Consider the following 21,941-nt stretch of genomic DNA (forward strand, 5'->3'; position numbering starts at 1 on the left):
TGTAATATTATCTAAACAAGCACATGAAAAGACGCCCAGAATCACTAATCATTAGGAAAATGCAAATCAAAACCACAATGAGATACCACCTTCCACCCAGGAGGATGGCTACTGACCAAAACCAAAAAGAAAACAAACCAAAAACCAAAAAAAAAAATAATAATAATAATAATGCTGGAGAAGATGTGGAGTACCCACTGTCCATGGGAATGAAAAACAGAGCAGCCGCTATGGAAAACGATGCAGACGTTCCTCAAAAGTTAAAAACAGAACGAACATACGTGATCCAGATATTCCCTTTAGGGTATATATGCCAAGAACTCAAAGCAGTCTCCAGGAGATATTCGTATATGCGTGTTTACGGCGGCATTCCGCACAGTAGCCAAAAGGTGGAAGCAACTCAAGCGTCCACTGATGGATAAACGGACAAAGAAATATGGTCTATACATAGACAAGATGATTCTGACACCTGTTACAATATGGATGAACTTGGAGGACACAAGCTGAGTAAAAGGAGCCAGACACAAAATGACCAATACCAGACAGGGGTACCTAAGTAGTCAAATTCAGAGACAGAAAGTAGAATGGTAAATGCCAGAGCTGAGGGAGGGGAGAATGGGGATTTGTCATTTTAACCCGCACAGAGTTTCAGGTTTGTAGACGAGAAGAATTCTGGAGATGGGGTGCACAGCAATGCGAACATTCTTAGCACTACTGCACTGTGCACTGAAACAGTTAAGATGGTAAACTTTACGTTACATTATTTCACTACAGTTTTTTAAATGTTTATTTATCTTGACTACAGCTTTTCTGCACAGGGGTAGTGCATGGGGTAATGGGAAATTGTACCCTGAAAGACAATTATCTGGAGTCCAGAAAGTCAGTAATAGCAGGGAATTTCTTCCTGTTGCCAGGTCAGCTGTCTGAGCAGTGTTCCTCCAACCCCTCACTTGACAGTCTCTTTCCATGCAACAGGAGCCACAAAAAACCCCTGAGCAGGATTTCCTGAGGGGGCGTCTTCCCTCCCCAGGCCGGAGAGGGGCCCAAGTGAACTCACACTGGCAAATGCTTGCTTTCCAAGGGTGAGAAATAGGGAAAGGGCACTGAGCAAGAGGGATTGATCGTCTACCTCTGAGGCTGTGGATCAGGTTGGAAACCACACATTTTCCAGAAGAGCCTGTCAGGGATTTCTGGGCAGTTTCTGAGTGAGAGAAATGCAATGTTGGCATTTCTGGGACACTGTGATGGATAGAGGAGACAAGATTGTATGTTTAGGATTTGGGATCTCTCCTCAAATTCAGAACGTGGGTTCACTGAAATGGCACTAGAACGGCAGGCCACACTCTGAGCACTTCAGCCTCAGAAAATGTTTTAATCTATAATTTAATTTGTATGAGTCACAGGGTTGGGGAGATGGTAGATGCTGAAAATGTAAAGCTACATGGCCAGATAGGTTTCCCTTTATAACTAAGTTGCCAAGGAACACATAACCCAGAACTGAACCCCTTTACAAAAACTGGCATGTCTTGGGGAATGGGTCCCACCTCACACTCTTTACCCTGATTGAAACATTGCCCATGAGGTTTAATCTGGCAAATTACTTTCCCTAGGCATGGTATATATCCTGAATTAATTTTTTTCTGTTTGATTTAGCAGTAACCTTGCTTAACAATTGACATTTTTTTCAAATTCTCTGGAGATAGCCACTTCACCATCACAATAAAGGCATAAGGTACCTGAAACAGTACCACCCATAAGCACCACTGAGCTCTAGAGGAGGCTCTCCCCTACTTACTTGGAGGCACAAAGTGTGTGTAGGGGACAGGCTTTGTGACTCAACCCCCGGCCTTGGCCTCCACCTGACCACCTCACCCCTTAATGCAACTGTGTCCTCCTCAGGCCCAGTGCCCTTCTCTGGGGAGCCTCTCCCTACCATCCTGTAAACAGAGGACCCTGTCAAGCAGATGACAGGGTCAAGCAGATCCTGTAGCTTCTTCGCTCCTCCCAAGAGTAGTTCTTGCCTTATATTGAAGCTAGAGATTTCTGTCAATGACTTAAAATGAGTAGGAGGGTGGAGGTGGGGATGGGTCCTCTCAGACCACTACTTGCCATCACACCACAGCATCTCACACTCAAACACAAGCTTCCTTCTCTGCTTTTCTTGGTGGAGTTCACTTGGTGTCTTTGTCACTTTGCAATTTCATCAGCCCCAAAGAAACTCTCACCACTTGGTTTTCTGAGTAACCTTCTGGCACTAGGTTTTTTCTGAACCTAGTTCTGATTTTGTGACCTCACTCTCTATGCTTGTTAAACTCTCTGATCATCCTCTCTGAATGAAAGGGGGAGGTTCACTCTGCCTCCACAGGTTTCTGTGGGGCCCTGGCCTTTGCAAGAGGCAGGTCAATCCCACACATGAATCTACAAGCACTACTGTCACTGGGCGGAGCTACAGAGAACCCACAAGAACTGTGGGTGTCCTCACTACAGCAGCCAGCTCACCTGGACAGCAGAGCAGCCCTGCCTTCCCAGGCACTAAGTCCAGTACTGACACATCAGGACCACATCTCCAGAAGGTTCTCCAGTAGCTCAACACCTATTACTTAGGCCACTTCCCTTGGTGGTAATCAACTTATGCCTGGTTGCTAGGTTGACAAACTCAGCATTAATATCATGAACTGCCCTGGACCATATAAATAATAAAAAAAAGATACCGTGAGTCCCTACCTAGTGCTTTATTTCCCAAAGATGCAGAAAATCTGAAGTTACTAAGATAAAAACCACACTGTGTTGTTGTGTGGGGGGTTTTTGATCCCAGATACCTGGAGGGGGTTTTCCCTTTAGTTTCCTTAAATTCCAAGGAATTACACTGTCACCATCCTTTATGGCAAATGCTGGAAACTCCACACACTCTGTTCTCTCTGCAAATGCGTGGAATCTGAAACATGAAGAGATTTGCAACATTAGGCTACTAGTGCACACATCTATTCATTCTCCCAGGACCGTGAACTTGCTGTGGTGCCAAGCATCTTAGATGTTTCACGGCTTTTCTCTGTACCTGGTCAATTCCCCCAAACAAAAGACAGGCAGGCAAGAGAAGAGAGAACTGTAAATGTGTTAGGATTTTAATGGATGACTCTTCTCTTCATTAGAGGGTAATTAGCCCAAGCAAATGGTATTTATTGACCCAGGAAAAATGATATCCTCTGCTTTATATTTATCCTTCTGTTCCCAGGCTTCAATCATGTCAATACCATGTTGACAAGCCAACAGTCTAATGAGGCCCCAACAGTGCCCATGGCCCTGTGGGTTCAGTGTTGAAAGCTGGCGACAACAGGCACCATTAGCTCATCTGCCAATTGCTGATAGGCTTCAGTCAACTTTAACTCGGCAAACACGCACCTCCCCAAAACCTAAGTAGAAGCACTAATGAAAAGAATTCTTGTGTGGACAAGCTTTTAGGGCCTGATTCCTCAAAATGTGGTCCCATGAGCAGCAGCAGCATCTGGGAGCTGGTCAGGGATGCACATTCCTGGGCCCTACCTGGATCTGCTGAGGCTGAATAAGCACTTTAACGAGATCCCTGGGGAGTTCATGGGCACCTTAAAGCTCAAAAAGCCCTAGAGTAGTCTACAAAATGATGGGCTAAGTACACCCTTGACACCAATTATCTGGAATCCAAAAAGATGGTGATGGCAGGAAATTTCTTTCAGATTAATAGGAGATCTCTGGATAATGCTCCTCCAGCCCCTTAAGAGTTCTGCCTCTGCCTGTTCCTCAGCATGAAGAAAATCCTCAAGCAGGGGCTGGGATGGAGAGATGGATGCACAAATGGTAGGAGAGGTGTGGGGGCTTCACCTGGGCCATGGAAAGACTCAGGCCTATTTCTAAAGGGTTTCAGGTGGGACTAGAATGAGGACTTGAAGGAAATCAATAAGCCAGCCTTGTTCCAAAAGCCCCTCATGCAGACAATGGACCCTTAATCTGGCCGTGCCTGCCTCCCACAGGTCCTTCCACCAGAGCAGAAATGGCCAGTTTACTTTGTCCTGTGACCCTCTTACAAGGCAGAGGGGGGATGGCTGAGGTTTGTCCCGCCAGGTCCCACACCCTGAGAGCCAAGGCCTTTGGTGCCCAGGACTTCCTACTCTCTGATCCATTCTCTGGATTAGAAAAGAAAATAGGGGCAGGCATTTCCTCTGGCTAATACACCCTCATCTGTGCAGAAAGCAAAACCTGCTTTGTAGGCTGGTGGCTCTGTTCAGACACGGACCCAGGCGTTGGGGAAGCAAGAGTCCAGCCTCCCTGCAAGCTGAGCAGCTCAGGGCACACCCTTTATAGTTCCATAGTAACTGCACTTCAACAGCCAAAGGTGTGCGGATGCCGACCAAGAGACATGGGGTCTGTCAGGGGGTGCGGCAGGCCAGAGCACCACCGGTTGTGAGCTGGACGCACTTGCAAGGGCCAGAGCAGGGACAGGAAAGCACATAGTATACATGTCATCATTTCTGCAAAACTCACACTCAACTGTACACAGCCTAGAAGTCAGGAGCTGAATGGCAGCTTCTCCCATGTTAAATTATCCCCCAACCTCTCCCCAGCCCAGAGAAAGTGCCCCATGTGAATTAAGCAGGGGACCAGCAAGACAGGTGGTCCTGCCAGTTGCCTTTTACTCTCTCCACTAGCAAAAGTAGGACAGGGAGACCCCTTGTATTTGGGATTTGGGAACCCAGAATTAAAGCCAAACATCTAATGTTAAAAAATTTTCAAAATATTTCATGGGAGCCAGAGCAGTGGTCTTCAGAATCACCAGGAGTCCTGTTAAGAATGAATATTCTTGGCCCTCCCCTAGAGCCCAAAAATCAGAATCTCTGGGGCTGTGGGCAACATGTCTGCATTTTAAACAAACTCTCTAGGCAGCTCTTATGCAAAATGAATGATTATATGCATATTCCCAGGATCCCCTCTATTATGTAGAATCAGCCTGTAAGGTGAAGCCCTGGACCTCTGAATTATTAACAAGCTCCCCAGGCAAACATGATGAGCAATTAAATTTGGGAACAAATGCTCAATGGCAGAAATTGTACCCACTTCAGATAGGATAACTGAGGCAAGTTGTAAGGATTTTCCTTACAACTACTTAAGTAGCTGATCTCTTTCCACAAGAGACCTAAACCTATACACACAGACGAGGGTGGGAACGTTTTAAAAATGTAGATTCAGTTATTACTCAGCTATGATGAGGCCACTGAATCAGTTTAACTGCCACTGAAAATACAGTTTGCTACTCACAGCTGCTGCTGTAGACCATAGTGTATCTCCCACCCCCCAAATTCATATGTTGAAGACTTAAGCCCCAATGCAACTATATTTGACCATATTTGGAGATACAGCCTTTAGGAGGTAATTAATGTTAAATGAGGTCATAAAGGTAGGGCCCTGATTCAATGCAATTAGTATCCTTTGGGTTTTTTTTTTTTTAAGATTTATTTATTAATTTATTTGAAAGACAGAGTGTGTAAGAGAGTGAGCAGGAATGGGGTTGGCACAGGAGAGGGATAGAATCTCAAACAGACTCCCTATTGAGCATAGAGCCCCATGGGACTCAATCTCAGGACCCTGAGATCATGACCTGAGCTGAAATCAAGAGTCAGATGCTCAACTGACTGAGCCACCCAGGTGCCCCAAGATTAGTATCTTTTTAAGAAGATACACCTGAGAGCTTACAGGCATGCTTGTGCACTCGCTCGCTCTCTCTCCTTTCCCCCTTCATCCATCCTTCCCTCCCTCCCATGAGAGGTTAGAGTTAGGAAGGCAGCTGTCTACAAGCCAGGAAGGGAGCTCTCACCAGAAACTGAATCAGCCAGTACTCTGATCTTGGACTTTACAACCTCCAGAAGTGTGAGAAATAAATTTCTCTTGTTTAAGCCATCCAGTCTGTGGTATTTATTATGGTGACCCAAAATGACTACTAATATAGTTCCCAAGATAAGGGGGCACACCACACCACACAGGGAAGCACAGGGCCAGTCAGCAGGCATGAGGGAACATGGCAAAAACAGGAGCAAGAGCCTTTATTGTGGATTCTGCAGGATAAAATGGGTGAGGCAGAGCAGGCAGGTTCAGAATTGGCTAACTGAAGAATTTCAGTGGGTTCTGGGGTGTAGGAGCTGCGCCAAGTTGTCTGGTACCTGGCCCTGGCATGATTAGTGCAGGGGAATAGCAGTTCTGAGTGTGAATGCCTGCAGGCACCAGAGCAGGCTCTGGATCAGTTAGTTCACATATGACAGGTGCACTCCTGGGTGAGTCATCTAAGCTCTCTGGGAAGTAGCTAGCTTTGGAGGGAGCAGTCTCCTCCAGGTCAGCAAGGACCCCTAAAGTCAAAGCATCAGACTTACAGAAAAGAATAAGGCAAGATTAATACAAGGAAGAGAAGAAAAAGCCATGGAGATGAAAGGCAACAGGAAAGAAGATAACACAGGAACAAATTGGTTAGGAAAACTACTGCTGATTTGCAGAAGCAGGCAGCTCACCCACTGCCACTCAAGAACACATTTTCTGCCTACCTGCTGTGGGTCTTGGCACTCAGATCCTTCAAGAAAGCTATAGTGCCTTCTCCTCTGGCATTGAAGGACACCGTGCAGACAGGGCATGGAATCTCCAAAGCCCTCTGAAGCAGAAGCCCCTTGGTTTGCTCAGGAACATCTCCCACCACAAAGTAGTAAATGGATTCAATCTGTAAGAGAGTAATACTGACAGTTTATCTGCCTGACGTGCCCTAGCCTTGTACTGGATTCACTGGCAATATAATTTCTACAAAATGGCCTTTGGGTGTAGAGGACAGCAAGAATAGCAGCACTGCTCCAAGTTTTGTGAGGACATTAGGGGGCCAAAGTCAGGATATGAGATATTCAAGGCCTGGTGTCAAGATGGTCTATTGCCAATGGTCACAGTCTCAGGTATTATATGAAAAGGATATGATTGGCCAACATGGAAAACATCTTCCACCAAGTCCATTGATACATAAGACAGTCAGGAGTGGCACAGCCACTGTGAGCAGGAAGCTTATTAACCATTTCCCATGGTGATGCCAGAATTCTATAATACAAACTCATCTATCCTCAGCCTGAGGCAGAGTAAGGGGTTAGGAGGTCATATTCCCACTTGGTTCATGCTCTGCTCTCCTGTCACAGGGAAACACATGCCTGGGAAGATGAGGCTGTCCTGACTTCATGGAGCATGTCAGGAGCCAAGTCTATACACACTGGGCCTTGACTCTTGCCACCATGCCAGGCCATGAGGAGAACAGAAGAATGAACAAATCCATGTCAGGAGCCCCACCATACACACACCCCAACCTTCCACCAGGGACCTGGGAGATGCACACCTCACCCAGGCAGGAGAAAATCCCAAAGTGCTCTCTGCTTAACTTAGAGACACAAAATCCACCCAAGGGGGCCCCGTGACCAGGGTCCCACCCCAGCCTCAACCCACTGTTCTTGCTCTTCCCAAGGATTCTTCCTTCTATGGTGTTTCATATCCCTACCACCAACGAGTTTTGTGAACTTGGGCAAGTGATATAGCTTCAGTTTTTCACTTATAAAAAGGAAGGTAATGCAGTGTACCTCGTGACTGAGTTTAAACAAGAAGACCTCCACATATGTATGCATATATCTCAGAAAGTTAAAACCCAGAGAGATCTAAGAGTACATATCATCTACATCTGTCCCTTAAAACATCCCAATTGATTGTTTCCACAGATACCTGGGGGAGAAACTCCAGAAAATGCACTGGTTTTGATGGAATAAATAGATGTCACCACTCTCTTGGGACTCATGAGCCTTTCTCTGTTCTAATCACAAACCCCTGTTAGCTGATGGTACACAGTCAGGTACCTTAATTTGACTTCAAACCTGGGGCTGAAACACACATGGCCCAGAGATAAGAGGACTCATGGTCAGCCTCCCAGCTGGCTGGGCCACCCTGGCTGCAGCAGCTGGGGCCGACTGTGCCCAAGAGGCAGTGGGAGGAGGGTGGCCAGGGGCTCTGCTTGGGAGTGAGGCCACGGCCAGGGGTGGAGCTGGGAGCAGCCTACTCCAGCGACAACCAGAAAAGCCCATCCCCACCCCATGACTCTCTCTAGGGCCTTTCAAACCCACTCCCTGATTTCAAAAAAGGACCTAATGGGAAGTAAAGACTGAGCTACGATGTTTCTCTCTTTCAGCCATTTACCGAGAGGCAGAAAAAACACTGAAAGAAGGAAGAAATGGAGTTCTCCACATTCCATGTGAGGCAACTAATATTCTTCTCCCAACAAATGCATTTTCTTTCCCTTCTCCCCCTGTGTCACTCGTTATCTCGCTGAGATATGTTAAACAGGCTCCCCTTCGCCACACTGTTATTAGTGCTCTGGCTGAGTCCAGGCCCAACCTTACCCTGGCGACAGGTTCCACCTCACAGAAGGATCTACAGTCACATGTGGCCCAAGGGAGGAGAACAGACACAGGGAGTATTTTCTAAGATTTGTTAGTTCAACAAGGGAATGAGTGAGGACAAACATCTCTAGGTGGTCCGTCAAAGGCTTCTGACATGCTACATCTCTGTTGCACATCATGCCAACTCAGCTGCTCTGCTCTGGTGATGACCTAAAAGTCTGAAATCCTTGTGCAGAAATGTTTTTCCCTTGAGATTTCATCAAGCTAAAAGTTGCAGTAGCCAGCAGTTAGTCAGGAGTGAGTCTTTACTCAGTCTATGGGATTATTCACTATTAAGTTCACGTCTCAGCTTCTTAATTGCCTATGTTTTCAGTTATCCATGCTATGGATTTCCTGGGACATGCTCTCTAATGAGACCACCTATCCCACCCCCAATCCACTCCTGTACACTGCCTTCCTGCCTCTCATTTCCACTCACATAATGACACTGAGAAAAAAAGAAGAGGAAGGCAAATATGCTTACCTAGTCCCATCCCCCACAAACTGGCAAAATGCCTTTTAAAGTGACCTGGCTTTGGGGTCATCTGCTCTTTGGGATAAGCCAACATGAATTATTTTATTCAAAGCTCACAACAGTCCCATGGAAAAATGAATTCTTATTACCACACTCAGTTTACAGATGAAGAAACTGAGGTCTGGGCAGGTTAATTGACCTGGTCTTTCAGCTGCCTAACCCCACGAGCTTCTGCCTTTGCAGTTGATTCTGTTGGCTCATCATGGCAAGGCTAGTCACCTCTTAGAGACGGATGTGAATCCCAGAACTGTGCGAGCAAGATTATGAGAGAGGAAGGTGGCTAGAGACAGGCACTGTTTTCACTTCCTTGGCTCCCACACCATCCAAGGCTCCCACCCCTGATATCAACATCACTGACCAAAAACTGGGTGAGGTTATATGGTTCAAGGGAAGTGTCCTCAGTGGAATCCTCTCCCCTGACCCAGTACTTCTGAGCATCTCAGGGCAAGGGCCGGTCTTGAGGATTAGCAGCAGCAGCCAGGACCGGGAGCAACTTTCTCACTGACCAGCATTTCCCTAAATGCTAATTTGTACTGAATTGGATAGCACAAGATATAGGAAGTATTTTGGGTTCCATTCAGTTATTTTACTGTGAGTCAAAAACTCTTGTCATTTTACACAACATAAAATAGGGTAGAGCATTTCTGTTTCCACTTGAAATGTCTTATTCTGCCTCAGTCATTTGTTCTGCAGCTGTCCACAGCAACCTGCATTTAGCCCAGCTAAAGAGGCCTTGACATCTTCTCAGACATAGGTTTGTAGGAAAAGAGAACCAGACTGGCAGCAGCTGCTTCTACCTGACTGTCCTCTGCTATAGCCTGTCAGAAGCCTCTGGCTGTAAAAAACTCCACTCTCCAAGAATGAAAGTCAACCAGAACAGCAATGAAAAGCCTAGCAAAATTCTGTCTTGTTCTTCATCAAACTTTGGCTGTTTCAACAGTTTTGACCAACTCCAGACCTTGGATCTGACTTTCAGATTTTCCCTATACCTGGGGTAGCCCTTTCCTTATTCAGCCCATTTTGATTTTCTGATACCCTCATAGTGGTTATTGTCCTCTTGATGTCAATCTGGCTCAGTTCTCTAATCCTTCCTAACACCCCTGACTACCACAAACTTTCTGGCCTGCCAGGCTTCAGGGTCCCTGTCTCCACCCAAAGCTCAGCAAATTCTTCTGCTGGTCCCACATGCAGACTCTCACCCTTCAATTCCAAAAACTCAAATCTGTATTATTTGGGGAATGGGAATTTCTTGGACTCACATCTAGACCCAACCTCAAGAATCTCAACAATGTTTATTTTCCATTCCTTCAATGTCCAACAAACATTTATCAAGCCCTTGCCAGGCACTGTCATTTTTAGGGACAAGGTGAAAAGATCTGATGCCTGGCTGGCTGACTGCCAAGCTTGTGATTGGTATGGCCAGCCCTTTAGTTTACTATCTAGTGGTGAAGGTTCCTTATGGAAACATACGGGTCTGTCTCTAATTCACCCATTTACTCTACCAGTGAAAAGGATTTTTGTTTTAAATAAACAAATGTGTGCCTATCAGCTGGATGGAAAAGAGGCTGAGACAACACACAAGAAACACAGGGACCCTTTGGGCAGGTAGCCTTCTGCTGAAAGTAGGAGCAAAGCCCCCTCAGTTAGCCTTCTTAGGTAGTTGGGAATCAGGGCTTTGGATAGCCAGCCCTTTCTTTCCCAAAAATTCCTCATAACCTGAATTAGCAGGCCTTCCAGGGCCTCCCAGAACAATATCCCTCCCTCCTCATTAAGGGCCAAGAAAGCTACCAACCTCTCAAAGATGCATCCTGGGACCACGAGACACTGCAGAGCAGACACCCTGCACTGGACAGCATACCTGGGCTCTGAGGACAATGCAGCCCCTCTAAACTGCCAGATGTTGCCTCGGTACCCCACAGGCTGCCTTCCCCATAAGCCAGGCCCTTTGACACAGGACACAACAGGATACTTCGTCCATCAGTAGTGCTTTCTACATGCTGCCATCAGAGCTGGGATTCAAGCAGACCCCACACTGCCTGGTGCCTCTGGATTCGAAGGCTCACCCTCAGTCATTCCTGCCTCATCAGTCTTCTTACCCAACTAGGGGTACAAAGCCCACTTCTGGAGGAGGCCAACAGCCTCTGAGCATCCTCCTTCACCCTTACCCAGTGCATCAGTAGGCCCTTCCTCCTCATGTGGATCAGGTACAAAAACCCAACTTCCATGTTAACCTAATCAAGATTATACTCACTCTCCGGATTCTTCTCAGGACTCACTCATGGGAGATGCTAACCCAAGCAGATTATCCTTGTTAGCAAAAGTCTGGGTACTGAGATTTGCTATTCAAAAGTTTCTTAAACCTTATATCTTTTCTATTTATAGAAAACTCCAGCTATGTGGATCAATTTGAAACTCAGTGGGGTGGGCATGAGGGCATAGGGCAGAGGAGCAGTCCCTCAGGGGAACCAGTTCTTCTTCCCACTCTACACACCTCACCAATATAGGGCATGGCATTTTTATATAGGAAGCAGTTGCAGTTACTAGAATTTTCCTAGGGAACCACATCAGATATAAGCTCTAGGAAGAAGGATACAGTGGTCTGAACATGTTGTATATTTGCCATACTCCACAGTCTCTTCTCAAGAGTTTTTAAGTGACATTTGATAATCAGTGCCTGTTAACCTCTCTCTGGGTTCTTCCTCTTCTATAAAACTTCCTTGGAACTCACTAATTGTTCCATATTTCCTGGGCTGGAGATGAACCCAAAAAAGGAGAAGCACAAACCAGAGAGAAGTAAAATAGAAAATCAAAGGTTACCAGGAAATCTTCAAGTCATGGCAGGTCACCAGAGTCAGCTATGACGGAGGTTGCCAGGTGAACAAAGAAACAGAACACCCGTGCGTGCATGTGTGTACATACAGGCATGCTCACACGGACACACACACACACACGCACACGGATCTAAGAGCCTGTATAATGTTCCATTTGTGAATGCTTATTATAGTGTCCAGACAATTGAAATTTTACAGATGTTAAAACAAACTTGAAAGGCCAAAGAACAAAGTAGCTTCTATTTTGTTCTTTAATGGGAACCATTTGTTCCTCTGGCTTCGAAAGGATAAACAATGCATTTCCAATTTTAAACTATCATCCTCAGTATCAATAAACAGTCTGGTGACCACTGGGGGCTATGCTTTCAAGGTGCTAGCACATGGCCTCCTTGCCCAAGAAAGGACTTCTTAATGTAGCAAAGTAAAGCACGAAATCCACAGAATCACCAAGAGTCCAGAGCAGAGGAAGCAATTAAGTATTAATTAATATCAATCAATAAGCACTAATTAAGTATTTATATCCAAAAGGAAAGCAGATCTGTTCCCCAGGGAAGCTGAGGCTGCCAAAGGACCCCACCTGCCCAGAGTCCTTCCCCACTAGCTTGCCACTCCTTTCAAGTCCCATCCTTAGAATCACTCACAAAAACAAACACCCTTATGGCTAAAAGAACATAAACCATTGTCATTTCAACACTTCTTCCAAGTAAAGCTTCATATTCAAAAGGTCCTATCAAAAAGCACATGTGAATGCAGTAATATTAAAAAATGGATGATTCATCTGCATAAATATACTTTACCTTGAAAAGCACATGACAGACCCATTTGTGAAGAAGAGGAACTGGGAGAGATGCAGAACATAGATGTGGGGAACCCCTATATCCTTAAACTCAGGGTTCTATGAAGAGTCTTCCCAACCTCTCTCCCCCATAAGAGACAGACTGATTTATCTAATTGTCAGGATAAAAAGAGCAGAATTAAAATATGAGATATGAACAACTATGCCTAATTTCCTGTCCTTTCTCAATGCTCAGTGGCTGTGAGCAGCATGTGGCTCTGCTGGCACTGGCTAAATGAGGGTCTACCCTATGCCTTAATCACCCAGAGGGAGCCCTGCCAGGCTCAGAAGGCAGGGTTAGAGATTCTTATTTTGGTTGGTCTGGCTCTGCCATCACCAAAGCTGCTATTTTGATTCCCACTTGGGGCCCATCACCTATTTCTCAATTGGTTCAAAATTCAGAGGTGAACAGGATTAAGACTTATAGGGCTCCTCAATGCCAGAGATAGGATCTCTGTGGGATGCTGCTGGGAGGACCCAGGTCAGCTGAAAGACAGTATGAGGATACTGGGTGTGAAGAGACAAACTTGATGCCACCTATGTGACCTGGGGCTCACCATGGATGCACACTTACCGTTTTGTCTTTCCCAGCTTCCAACAGAACATCCAGGCGGCTAGCCTGGCTCACAGCCAGCTCAAAAGGCAGTTTCTCAACCCAACTGATGGCAGCAGCTATGGACTGTTCTGTCACAGGAGCAGCATTTTCCTGCCATTTCACAGGCTCCTGAGAAATCCTGAAAGCAATCACATAGCCCTGTCATGGGACAGTGGGCAACACAGCTCTCAGCCCTCAGTCTCAGAGCTGAGAACAACAAGCCACTTAACATCACCAGAGCTGAAGGAAAGAAAATGCAGCTCTTGGCCCTCTAAAAGTCACCCACATATCAGGTGAGCTGTTTAAGATTGCTTTCCAAAGCACCATTATCTTCCATAAGCTGTACTGACTAGGAAAGACAATGCATATAGGAGAATTTAAAAATCTCGAAAATGTAGATATTAACAGCTGCATTAAAATTATTGAGGGAGTTATTTTCATAAACAACCAGTTTATATACAACTATCTTCCATTAATAGTAAATGTATAAAGATTCACAGCATTAAGATTTATAAATCAGCAGCAATTTTATTTCTCTAAAATTTCATTTCTAATTCTTTTAAAACGCTGTTTTCATTGTTCTGAATTCCAATCAGTTACCCCTCTGGATCAAAAATAGTATTGAGTTCAGCAAAGCACTAGTTTTTAAATCCTGGGACTATATGTTGAAATCATGTAGTTTGGACATAGAAAGGAATAATGGAATTCCCCTCAAGAAAGAAAAGCCATGGGCAGCTCAGGTGGCTCAGGGGTTTAGCACCGCCTTCAGTCCAGGGTGTAATCCTGGATACCCAGGATGGAGTCCCACGTCGGGCTCCCTGCATGAAGCCTACTTCTCCCTCGGCCTATGTCTCTGCCTCTCTCTCTCTGTGTCTCTCATGAATAAATAAAATCTTTTTAAAAAAAAAGAAAAGAAAGAAAAGCCATTTGAATTTATTTATCTCTGTGTTTATAATCAAACAAATTATATGAATCATTTATATATTCATAATTATAAGAACTACATGAATCATGGACTAATGAGCCAGCCTTGGCTGTTCATCATAACCCACCCTGAGACAGAGGCTGCCTCACACATAGAGGGGTCACCTCTATGTGGCCCCTCTGGGTAGAAATCAGGCTGAGTGGCCTAAATACAATAGCATAGGTTCCCAAAAAGCTAAGGCATTGCAGACTTAAGACGTTATTCCTTCAGTAATATATCTGTGACAGAAATAGGAATCTGTGATAGAACACAATTAGGTGTCATCCCCAAAGACATCATTTGTTTAGCTGAAAATATTTTCTTCAAAAGAAAAACTCAGAGAGATGCCCGCTTCATCCAGATTTTTCCTATCAGGGAGGTAAAACCACTGTTCCACATGAAAAGTTGGCCTTCCAGCCCAAATTCTCTTGAATTCAAGAATCCATAAATAATTGTGAAAACTCTGAAATACGGGAAATTCTATAAAACCGGCCACCTGCTGTTGTATTAAGGGGATCAACTTACAAGGGAAGTCACGAGCTCAGTCTGAAAACAGTGATATCTGTGACAAGGCTGAGTTCATTATTCAGGCTAAAATCTAAAATGACAGGATTTTTATGGCCTTAAATATATATTCAATGTAATTCTTATTCTCATATTTTGACCTTACCATGCATTGAAGAAAAGTAGGTTTGTAAATCTCTAATTTAAAAACGAAGATGCTACATGCAAAGCAGATAAAAAGTTTTTACTGTAGGTCTTATCCTGGAATCACATATTCTAGGAAATGACAAGGTGATACCTCCTCCCTCCCCAAAGAACTATGTTAATTATGTTACCTAACTCCAAATAAAAGAAAACTACTTATGAAGTTTTACTGAAATATCCCCTTCCAATGGGAACTCACCATATGATATTAAACTTGGCTATGTGAGCTACCTGCTCCCGGAGGACCATTATTAGAGCATCTTGACACAGATTAAGCTCCTCCTCCAGCATGCCACCAAAATCCAGCACTATGGTGATGCACTGTTCCAAGATGACACCAAAAATTTGCCGGCTTCTGCTGGTGAGCCAGTCCATCCGCTGCTTGTAACTCTCCACAGCTCGTGTTAGATGTTCCACAAACTGATAGATCAGTTCTGATTTAGCTGTCAACTTAAAGAAAATCAAAACAGATTAAAAAAAGAAGAAACAGAGGAAAAAAAAAAAAAACACCAGCATATGTCATCTGAACTATCATGCAACCAAAACAACAGGACCCACTGAGTCATGGCCTCTGCCAGCAAGAACAGGACATTAATAACAATTTTGTAGATGATCCTCCAAACCCCATATAATCCAGGAGGAAGTATTCCAATCTTTTAACTAGAAAAAAACCTTTGGATGATTCCTCACAGAAGAAATGATGATGATGTGATCTATTCAAAGCAAAGCACTTAAAAGGAAAAAAACCTGTTTCTAAATTACATTTTATCTTTATAATTATAGAATTATCTTTACCAGAAGATGTCCAGGGGACACTTTCAGGAATTAGGTAGAAGAAAAGAACTTTCAAGGAATCAGAGATCAAGAAAAGAGAAATCAGCAAAAGCAGATGGAAAAATAAGTCTCACCAAAAAGTTTTCCTAAGGACAACATGCCAAAAATATTTCTGAAAATGCTTCTAGACGTGCCAGCACATCTGCCTGGCTTCCTCTAGGGATGCCACCCAGTGACTCATCCTCCTGCTCACAACCTGTGCCCTGTATCCTCTGTCTCTGAGGCCAAGCTTCCCAGTACCTGGATCACTTGATGACTTAGAGATCCCTGAAAGGAGACAGAGGCTTGCAGGCAATTTCTTGTATACACAAACCATCAGTCCACACAGATCAGTCACAACTGCACAAGGCCTCTTAGGGAGTAAGGAGGCAGAAGAACACAAAAAAGGAATAAGAAAAAAATGTGCCCTATTCTGTGAAGAATCAAATTTTGAAGGACCTGGCACTTATTTTTACCTTTAACAACACTCAGAGCACCCCTGTATAAATAACCTAAATTGTTAAGCAAAATGTGTTTTCTGAACACACCACATAATTCCACATTCTCATGCCTTGGCTCATGTCGTTCCCTCTGCCTTAAACTGCTTTTCTTCTCTATTTCCTACGTCTCTCCAGCTTATCCCTCAAGCTCCAGCACCACTTCCTGTTGCTCTCCATGGCTGCTTATGGCAAAATTCCTAAATCTCTCATCAATATTCACAGCACTTTTTAAACTTCCTACCACAGTACAGAAACAAGGATAAGACCATGTCACAGTGGCTGTGAAGGTGATGAGATGACAAAGATGGATGTTACAATAGTCCTACTGATTTCCATGTAGTTCAGATAAAAAAATATACTTAGCACACCGAACTCAGGATTCTTTGGATATTATTGCTTACGACCAGGCTAAGTTCAAAATGTAATTTAAACTTTTTTTTAAAGATTTTTATTTTTAAGTAATCTCTACATCCAATGTGGGGCTGAAACTGACAACCCTGAGATCAAGAGTCGCATGCTCCACCAACTGAGCCAACCAGGCACCCCTAAATTTTTTAAATATTAAGAAATTACCAGGTGGTACACAGATATACAGTGACATGAACAAATATCCATAAAGTGATGTGATAGGACATGTGTCTTTCTGAACTTCCTGTGGTGGGCCAGGGTGTGCATAGGGACAGACACTTACGGGTATACACAAGTCATGTGTTGAACTGCCAGAATTAAGGACCTCGGTAAGAGGTGCTGCTTGCTCTGTCCACTACTACCTGTAAAAGTGGCCCTCTATCTCCATGGCATTTGTCAGGTCAGTAGCTGCTCTTGCCTATCAGCTAACTTTGGTCATACTATTCTTTTGCCTTTATTTTCAAGGGAAAACAAAGTATTGATATGCATGCAAACATTTTCACTTTCTGGTGAACAGCTTTATGCATTCATCTCTAAGAGGTCAAGTGTTTCCCTTCCCAGGTCCTAACTAAGCCATAACTTTCAGCACGCTCCACGCTGCCACAAGAAAGCCTCCAGCCCTGATAAGGCCTTGGCTCCACTGCATCAATAGGAAGCAGTGTAAGCCTCTTCACATAGGCCACTCCCAGACCTCAGAAGCAGGACATAGAGCCTGTCCATCAAGGGAATGCTGACTTACATTGTATACTCTGCCGTCTTCAGGTCTGCAGAACTGTGGGAACAGGCCATCAGCATACCGGGATGCCACAAGTCTCCCCAGAGAAGTCACATAATCTGCATTTTTATAACGAAAAGCAGTCAAAATGGTGCATTACCAACGTTTCTTATTTTTATTTCAAAAATTTTTCCCTGACACCATTCAAATTATATCTCTAGTGACACCAAAAATTTGTGATGCTTGGTATTCTGTCATAAATAATGAAGTGTTTCTAGGTGCTATGATATATGTTAACTATTTATGACATGCATAATCCTTTAATACGAATGAATGGAGAAGAAAACCAAAGTTTATTTCTTGGTTTCCCGGTTCTTTTGTCCAGAATGATTAGGACAGAGGTCAAAAAGGCAATACACAGTCTAAGCTCTAACAAATTAATAATCATATTAGGTGTAAATGGCCTGAGTAGAACAATTAAAAGTTAGTGATTGGCTTTTTCTGACTTATTTCACTTAGCATTATATTTTCTAGCTCCATCCATGTCATTGCAAATGGCAAGATTTCATTTTTGTTTTTTACAGCTGAATGTCATATGATTTCACTCACGTGGAATTTAAGAAACAAATGAGCAAAGAAAAAAAAAGCAGAGAGAGAGACAAACCAAGAAACAGACTCTTAACCACAGAGAACAAACTGGTGATTATCAGAGAGTAGATGGGTGAGGGAATGGGTGAAATAGGTGATTGATGGGGATTAAGGAATGTACTTGTCAAAATGAATACCAGGTGATGGATAGAATTGTCAAATTGCTATATTGTACACCTGAAACTAATATAATATTGTATATTAACTATACTGGAATTAAAATCAAAATGTAGGGATCCCTGGGTGGCGCAGCGGTTTGGCGCCTGCCTTTGGCCCAGGGCGCGATCCTGGAGACCCAGGATCGAATCCCACATCGGGCTCCCGGTGCATGGAGCCTGCTTCTCCCTCTGCCTGTGTCTCTGCCTCTCTCTCTCTCTCTGTGACTATCATAAAAAAATAAAAATTAAAAAAAAATGTAATAAGTAAATTTAAAAAGAGAAAATAAGCTAGTGATTGGCAAAGAGGATTTTTTAAAATGACCCAATCATAGGGTATCTACAAGAAACTTACCTCAAACATAAAGACATATATAAGTTAAAAGTATAAAAAGAAAAGAGGCATCATTTAAATATTAATAAAAAGAAAGCAAACCGACTTTATTAATATAAGAAAAGTAAACTAAAGCAAAGAATATTGCTAGGGATAGAGCAGAACATTATATAAATTTAAGTGTCAACCCACCAGGAAGCATAGCAATCCTAAATGTGTATGCACCAAACAAAAGACTGCAAATATCTTAAGCAAAAACTGATGGAACTGAAAGGCAAAAAAGACAAATGCAGAATTATAATTGAAAATTTCAATATTGCTCCTTTCAATAGTTGATAGAATAGCAAGACAGAAAACCATCAAGGATACTCAACAATACCATCAACAAACAGGATCTAATCGGCATTTATAGAAAAATCCAGGGGTGCTTGGGTAGCTCAGTCTGTTAAGCATCTGCCTTCAAATCAGGTCATTATCCCAGGGTCCTGGGATCGAACCCTACATCAGGCTCCCTGCTCCTTGGGGGACCTGCTTCTCTCTCTGCCTGCCAGTGACTCCCTCTGCTTGTGCTCTCACTCCCTCTGTCAAATAAATAAACAAAATGTTTTTAAAAGAAAGAAAAGAAAAACCTACACAACAACAAAAGAATACACATTATTTTTCAAGTGCAGAATATATATACCAAGACAAATCATATCCATGGCTATAAAAAAAAAAAAAAAAAACCCTCAAAAAATTTAAAAGAACTAAAAACAACAGAGCATGTTCTCTGTCCACAATGGAAACAAACTAGAAATCAGTAACAAAAAGATAACAAGAAAAAAAAAACAAGAAAAAAAAACAAAACAAAACAAAAAAAAAAAAAAAAAAAGATAACAAGAAAATGTCCAAACTCTTGGAAACTAAATAACATGCTTCTAAAAATTCCATGCGTCAAAGAGGAAATATAACAGAAAATTTTAAAAATACTTTAAACTGAATGAAAATGATAATACAACATATAAAAATGTGAGGAACACAGCTTAAGAACTGCCAGGAGGGAAATTTATAGCACTAAATGCTTATATAAGAAGAGATGAAAAGCCTCAAATCAATAATCTAAGTTCTCATCTTAAGAAACTAAAAAAGAATAGCAAAACAAATCTAAAGTAAACAGAAGGAAATATAAAATAAAGACCAAAGCAGAAATCAAGAAAATTGAACACAGGAAAGCAATAGAGAAAATAAATTAAATAAAAAGCTGAATTTTAATAAGGTTAATAAAGCTGACAAAAGTAAAAGGAAAAAAGACATGAATTACTGATACCAGGAATGGCACAGAAAAAAAAGACCCTTCAGAAATCAAAAGAATAATGGAATACTGTAACCAACTCCACACAAACACATATCAGATGAAATGAATGAATTCCACAAAAACCACAAACTGCCACAACTTTCTTAATATGAAATAGATCCTACTTAATAAGGAAATGAATTTATAATTAAAAACTTTTCAAAAGAAATCCCCAGGCCTGGATAGGTTCTCTGGAGAACTCTACTAAACATGTAAGAAATAATTAAAATTCTACATAATATTTTCCAGAAAATAGAATACAAGGGAACATTTCCCTACTCATTCTATGAGGCCAATATTACCTTCATACCAAAACCAGACAAAGGAAGCATAAAAAAAAAAAAACTACAAACTAATATCCTTCATGATTACATATCAAAAATGCATTAGCTATATTGGCTCAATATTCAAAAACCAATCAATATAATCAACCAAATTAATAGGCTAGGGAAGAAAGAAAAATCACATGATCCTTTCAACTGACATAGAGAAATCATTTGACAAAATTCAATACCCATTCATAATAAAAATTTTCAGCACATTAGGAAAATAAGAGACCTTCCTCAACCTGATTTTTTTAATTCTACAAAAACTTACAGCTAACATTATACTTAGTGGTAAAAGATTGAAAGCTTTCCCCAAAGATCTAATATGAGGTAAGAATGTCTACTCTCACTGCTGCAGCACAGTACTGAAAGCTTCTAGCCAGCACATTGTAAGACAAGGAAATACAAGGTATATAGATCACAAAGGAAGAGTGAAAACTTTATCTGGAGAGGACATGATGGTCTACCTAGAAATCTCAAGGAATCAAGAGTAACAAAAAAATTCTTAGAACCAGTACATGAGGTCACAGGATAGAAGGTCAACCTTAAAAAATTAGTCATATTTCTATATATTAGCAATGAACATGTGGAAACCAAAATTGAAAACACAAGAGCATTTACAATTGATTAGAAAAACAAAATACAAAACATGTCCAAGACTTGTATACTGAAAATTACAACTGATGAAATGAATCAAAAACATAAATAGATAGAAAAAATATTCCATATTCATGGACTGGAAAACTCAACATAGTAAAGATGTCAATTCTTAAATTGGCACTCAGGTTTAATGCAATTTCTATCAAAATGCCAGCAATATTTTTGTAAACACATAGTTATTCTAAAATGTGAAAAGGCAAAGAAACTAGAGTAGCTAAAACAATTTTGAAAAAGATTAAAGTGGAGGAAGAAATATTAAAAAAAAAAGATTAAAGTGGAGGAATCCGTATGCCCATTTCAAGACATTACACAATTATATTAATCTAGATCTATTAGTAGAGACACAGACACATGGACAAATAAAACAAAACAGAGAACCCAAAAATAATCCTATACAAGTACAACTACCTAATTTTTAACAAAGATGCAAAAGTAAAACAAAAGAGAAAGGACAGTCTTTTGTCATTTCATTTTTTATTTTCCTATATTGATATACAATGTTACATTGGTTTCAGGTGCACTACACAGTGATTCAACTTCTCCAAATACTATGTTATATGCTCACTATAAGTGTAGCTACAATATGTCACTATACAACACTATTACAATATTACTGGCTATATTCCCTTTGCTGTGCCTTTTATTCTTGTGACTTACTCATTCCATACCTGAAATCTTGTGTCCTCCATGCCACCAACTCAGACAACCCAATCAAAGGTCCCCTGCATAGGTCTGACTCTGCTTTTCATTTGTTTACTCATTTTGTTTTTTAGATTCCACATGAATAAAATCATGTAATATTTATCCCCCTCAGTCTGACTTATTTTACTTATCACAATACCCTCTAGGTCTATCCTTATTGTTGTAAATGGTAAGATCTCATCCCTTTTTATGGATTCATAATGGTCCATTGTAAGTATATACCACATCTTCCTTATCCATTAGTCTATCAGTGGACACTTAGGTTGCTTCCACATCTTGGCTATTGTAAATAATGCTTCAATAAACATAGGGGTGCAAATCTTTTAAATGAGTGTTTTCCTTTTCTTTGAGTAAATACACAGTAGTGGAATTACTAGATCATATGGTGTTTCTATTTTTAATTTTTTGAGG

The 21,941-nt window shown here is 42.0% G+C and overlaps 1 protein-coding gene across 8 annotated transcripts in view; it reads right to left on the reverse strand.

Moving 5' to 3' along the window:
- The window catches only part of VWA3B (von Willebrand factor A domain containing 3B), a 229,576-nt gene that overhangs the window by 197,621 nt on the left and 10,014 nt on the right, over window positions 1–21,941 (reverse strand). For all 8 annotated transcript variants that reach the window (XR_005365788.1, XR_005365787.1, XR_005365789.1 and 5 more), the window contains exons 3-7: window positions 17,397–17,491; window positions 15,136–15,386; window positions 13,244–13,403; window positions 6,561–6,730; window positions 2,820–2,935 (exon numbers count right to left, since the gene is read on the reverse strand). Coding sequence is in view for 5 of the 8 variants with exons in the window: in XM_038551081.1 (XP_038407009.1) it covers window positions 2,820–2,935; window positions 6,561–6,730; window positions 13,244–13,403; window positions 15,136–15,386; window positions 17,397–17,491 (792 nt within the window). In the remaining 3 variants the exon portion in view is untranslated. The remainder of the gene's footprint in view (window positions 1–2,819; window positions 2,936–6,560; window positions 6,731–13,243; window positions 13,404–15,135; window positions 15,387–17,396; window positions 17,492–21,941) is intronic.

Source organism: Canis lupus, chromosome 10 (assembly GCF_011100685.1).
Source record: "Canis lupus familiaris isolate Mischka breed German Shepherd chromosome 10, alternate assembly UU_Cfam_GSD_1.0, whole genome shotgun sequence".
Classification (NCBI taxonomy): Eukaryota; Metazoa; Chordata; class Mammalia; order Carnivora; family Canidae; genus Canis; species Canis lupus.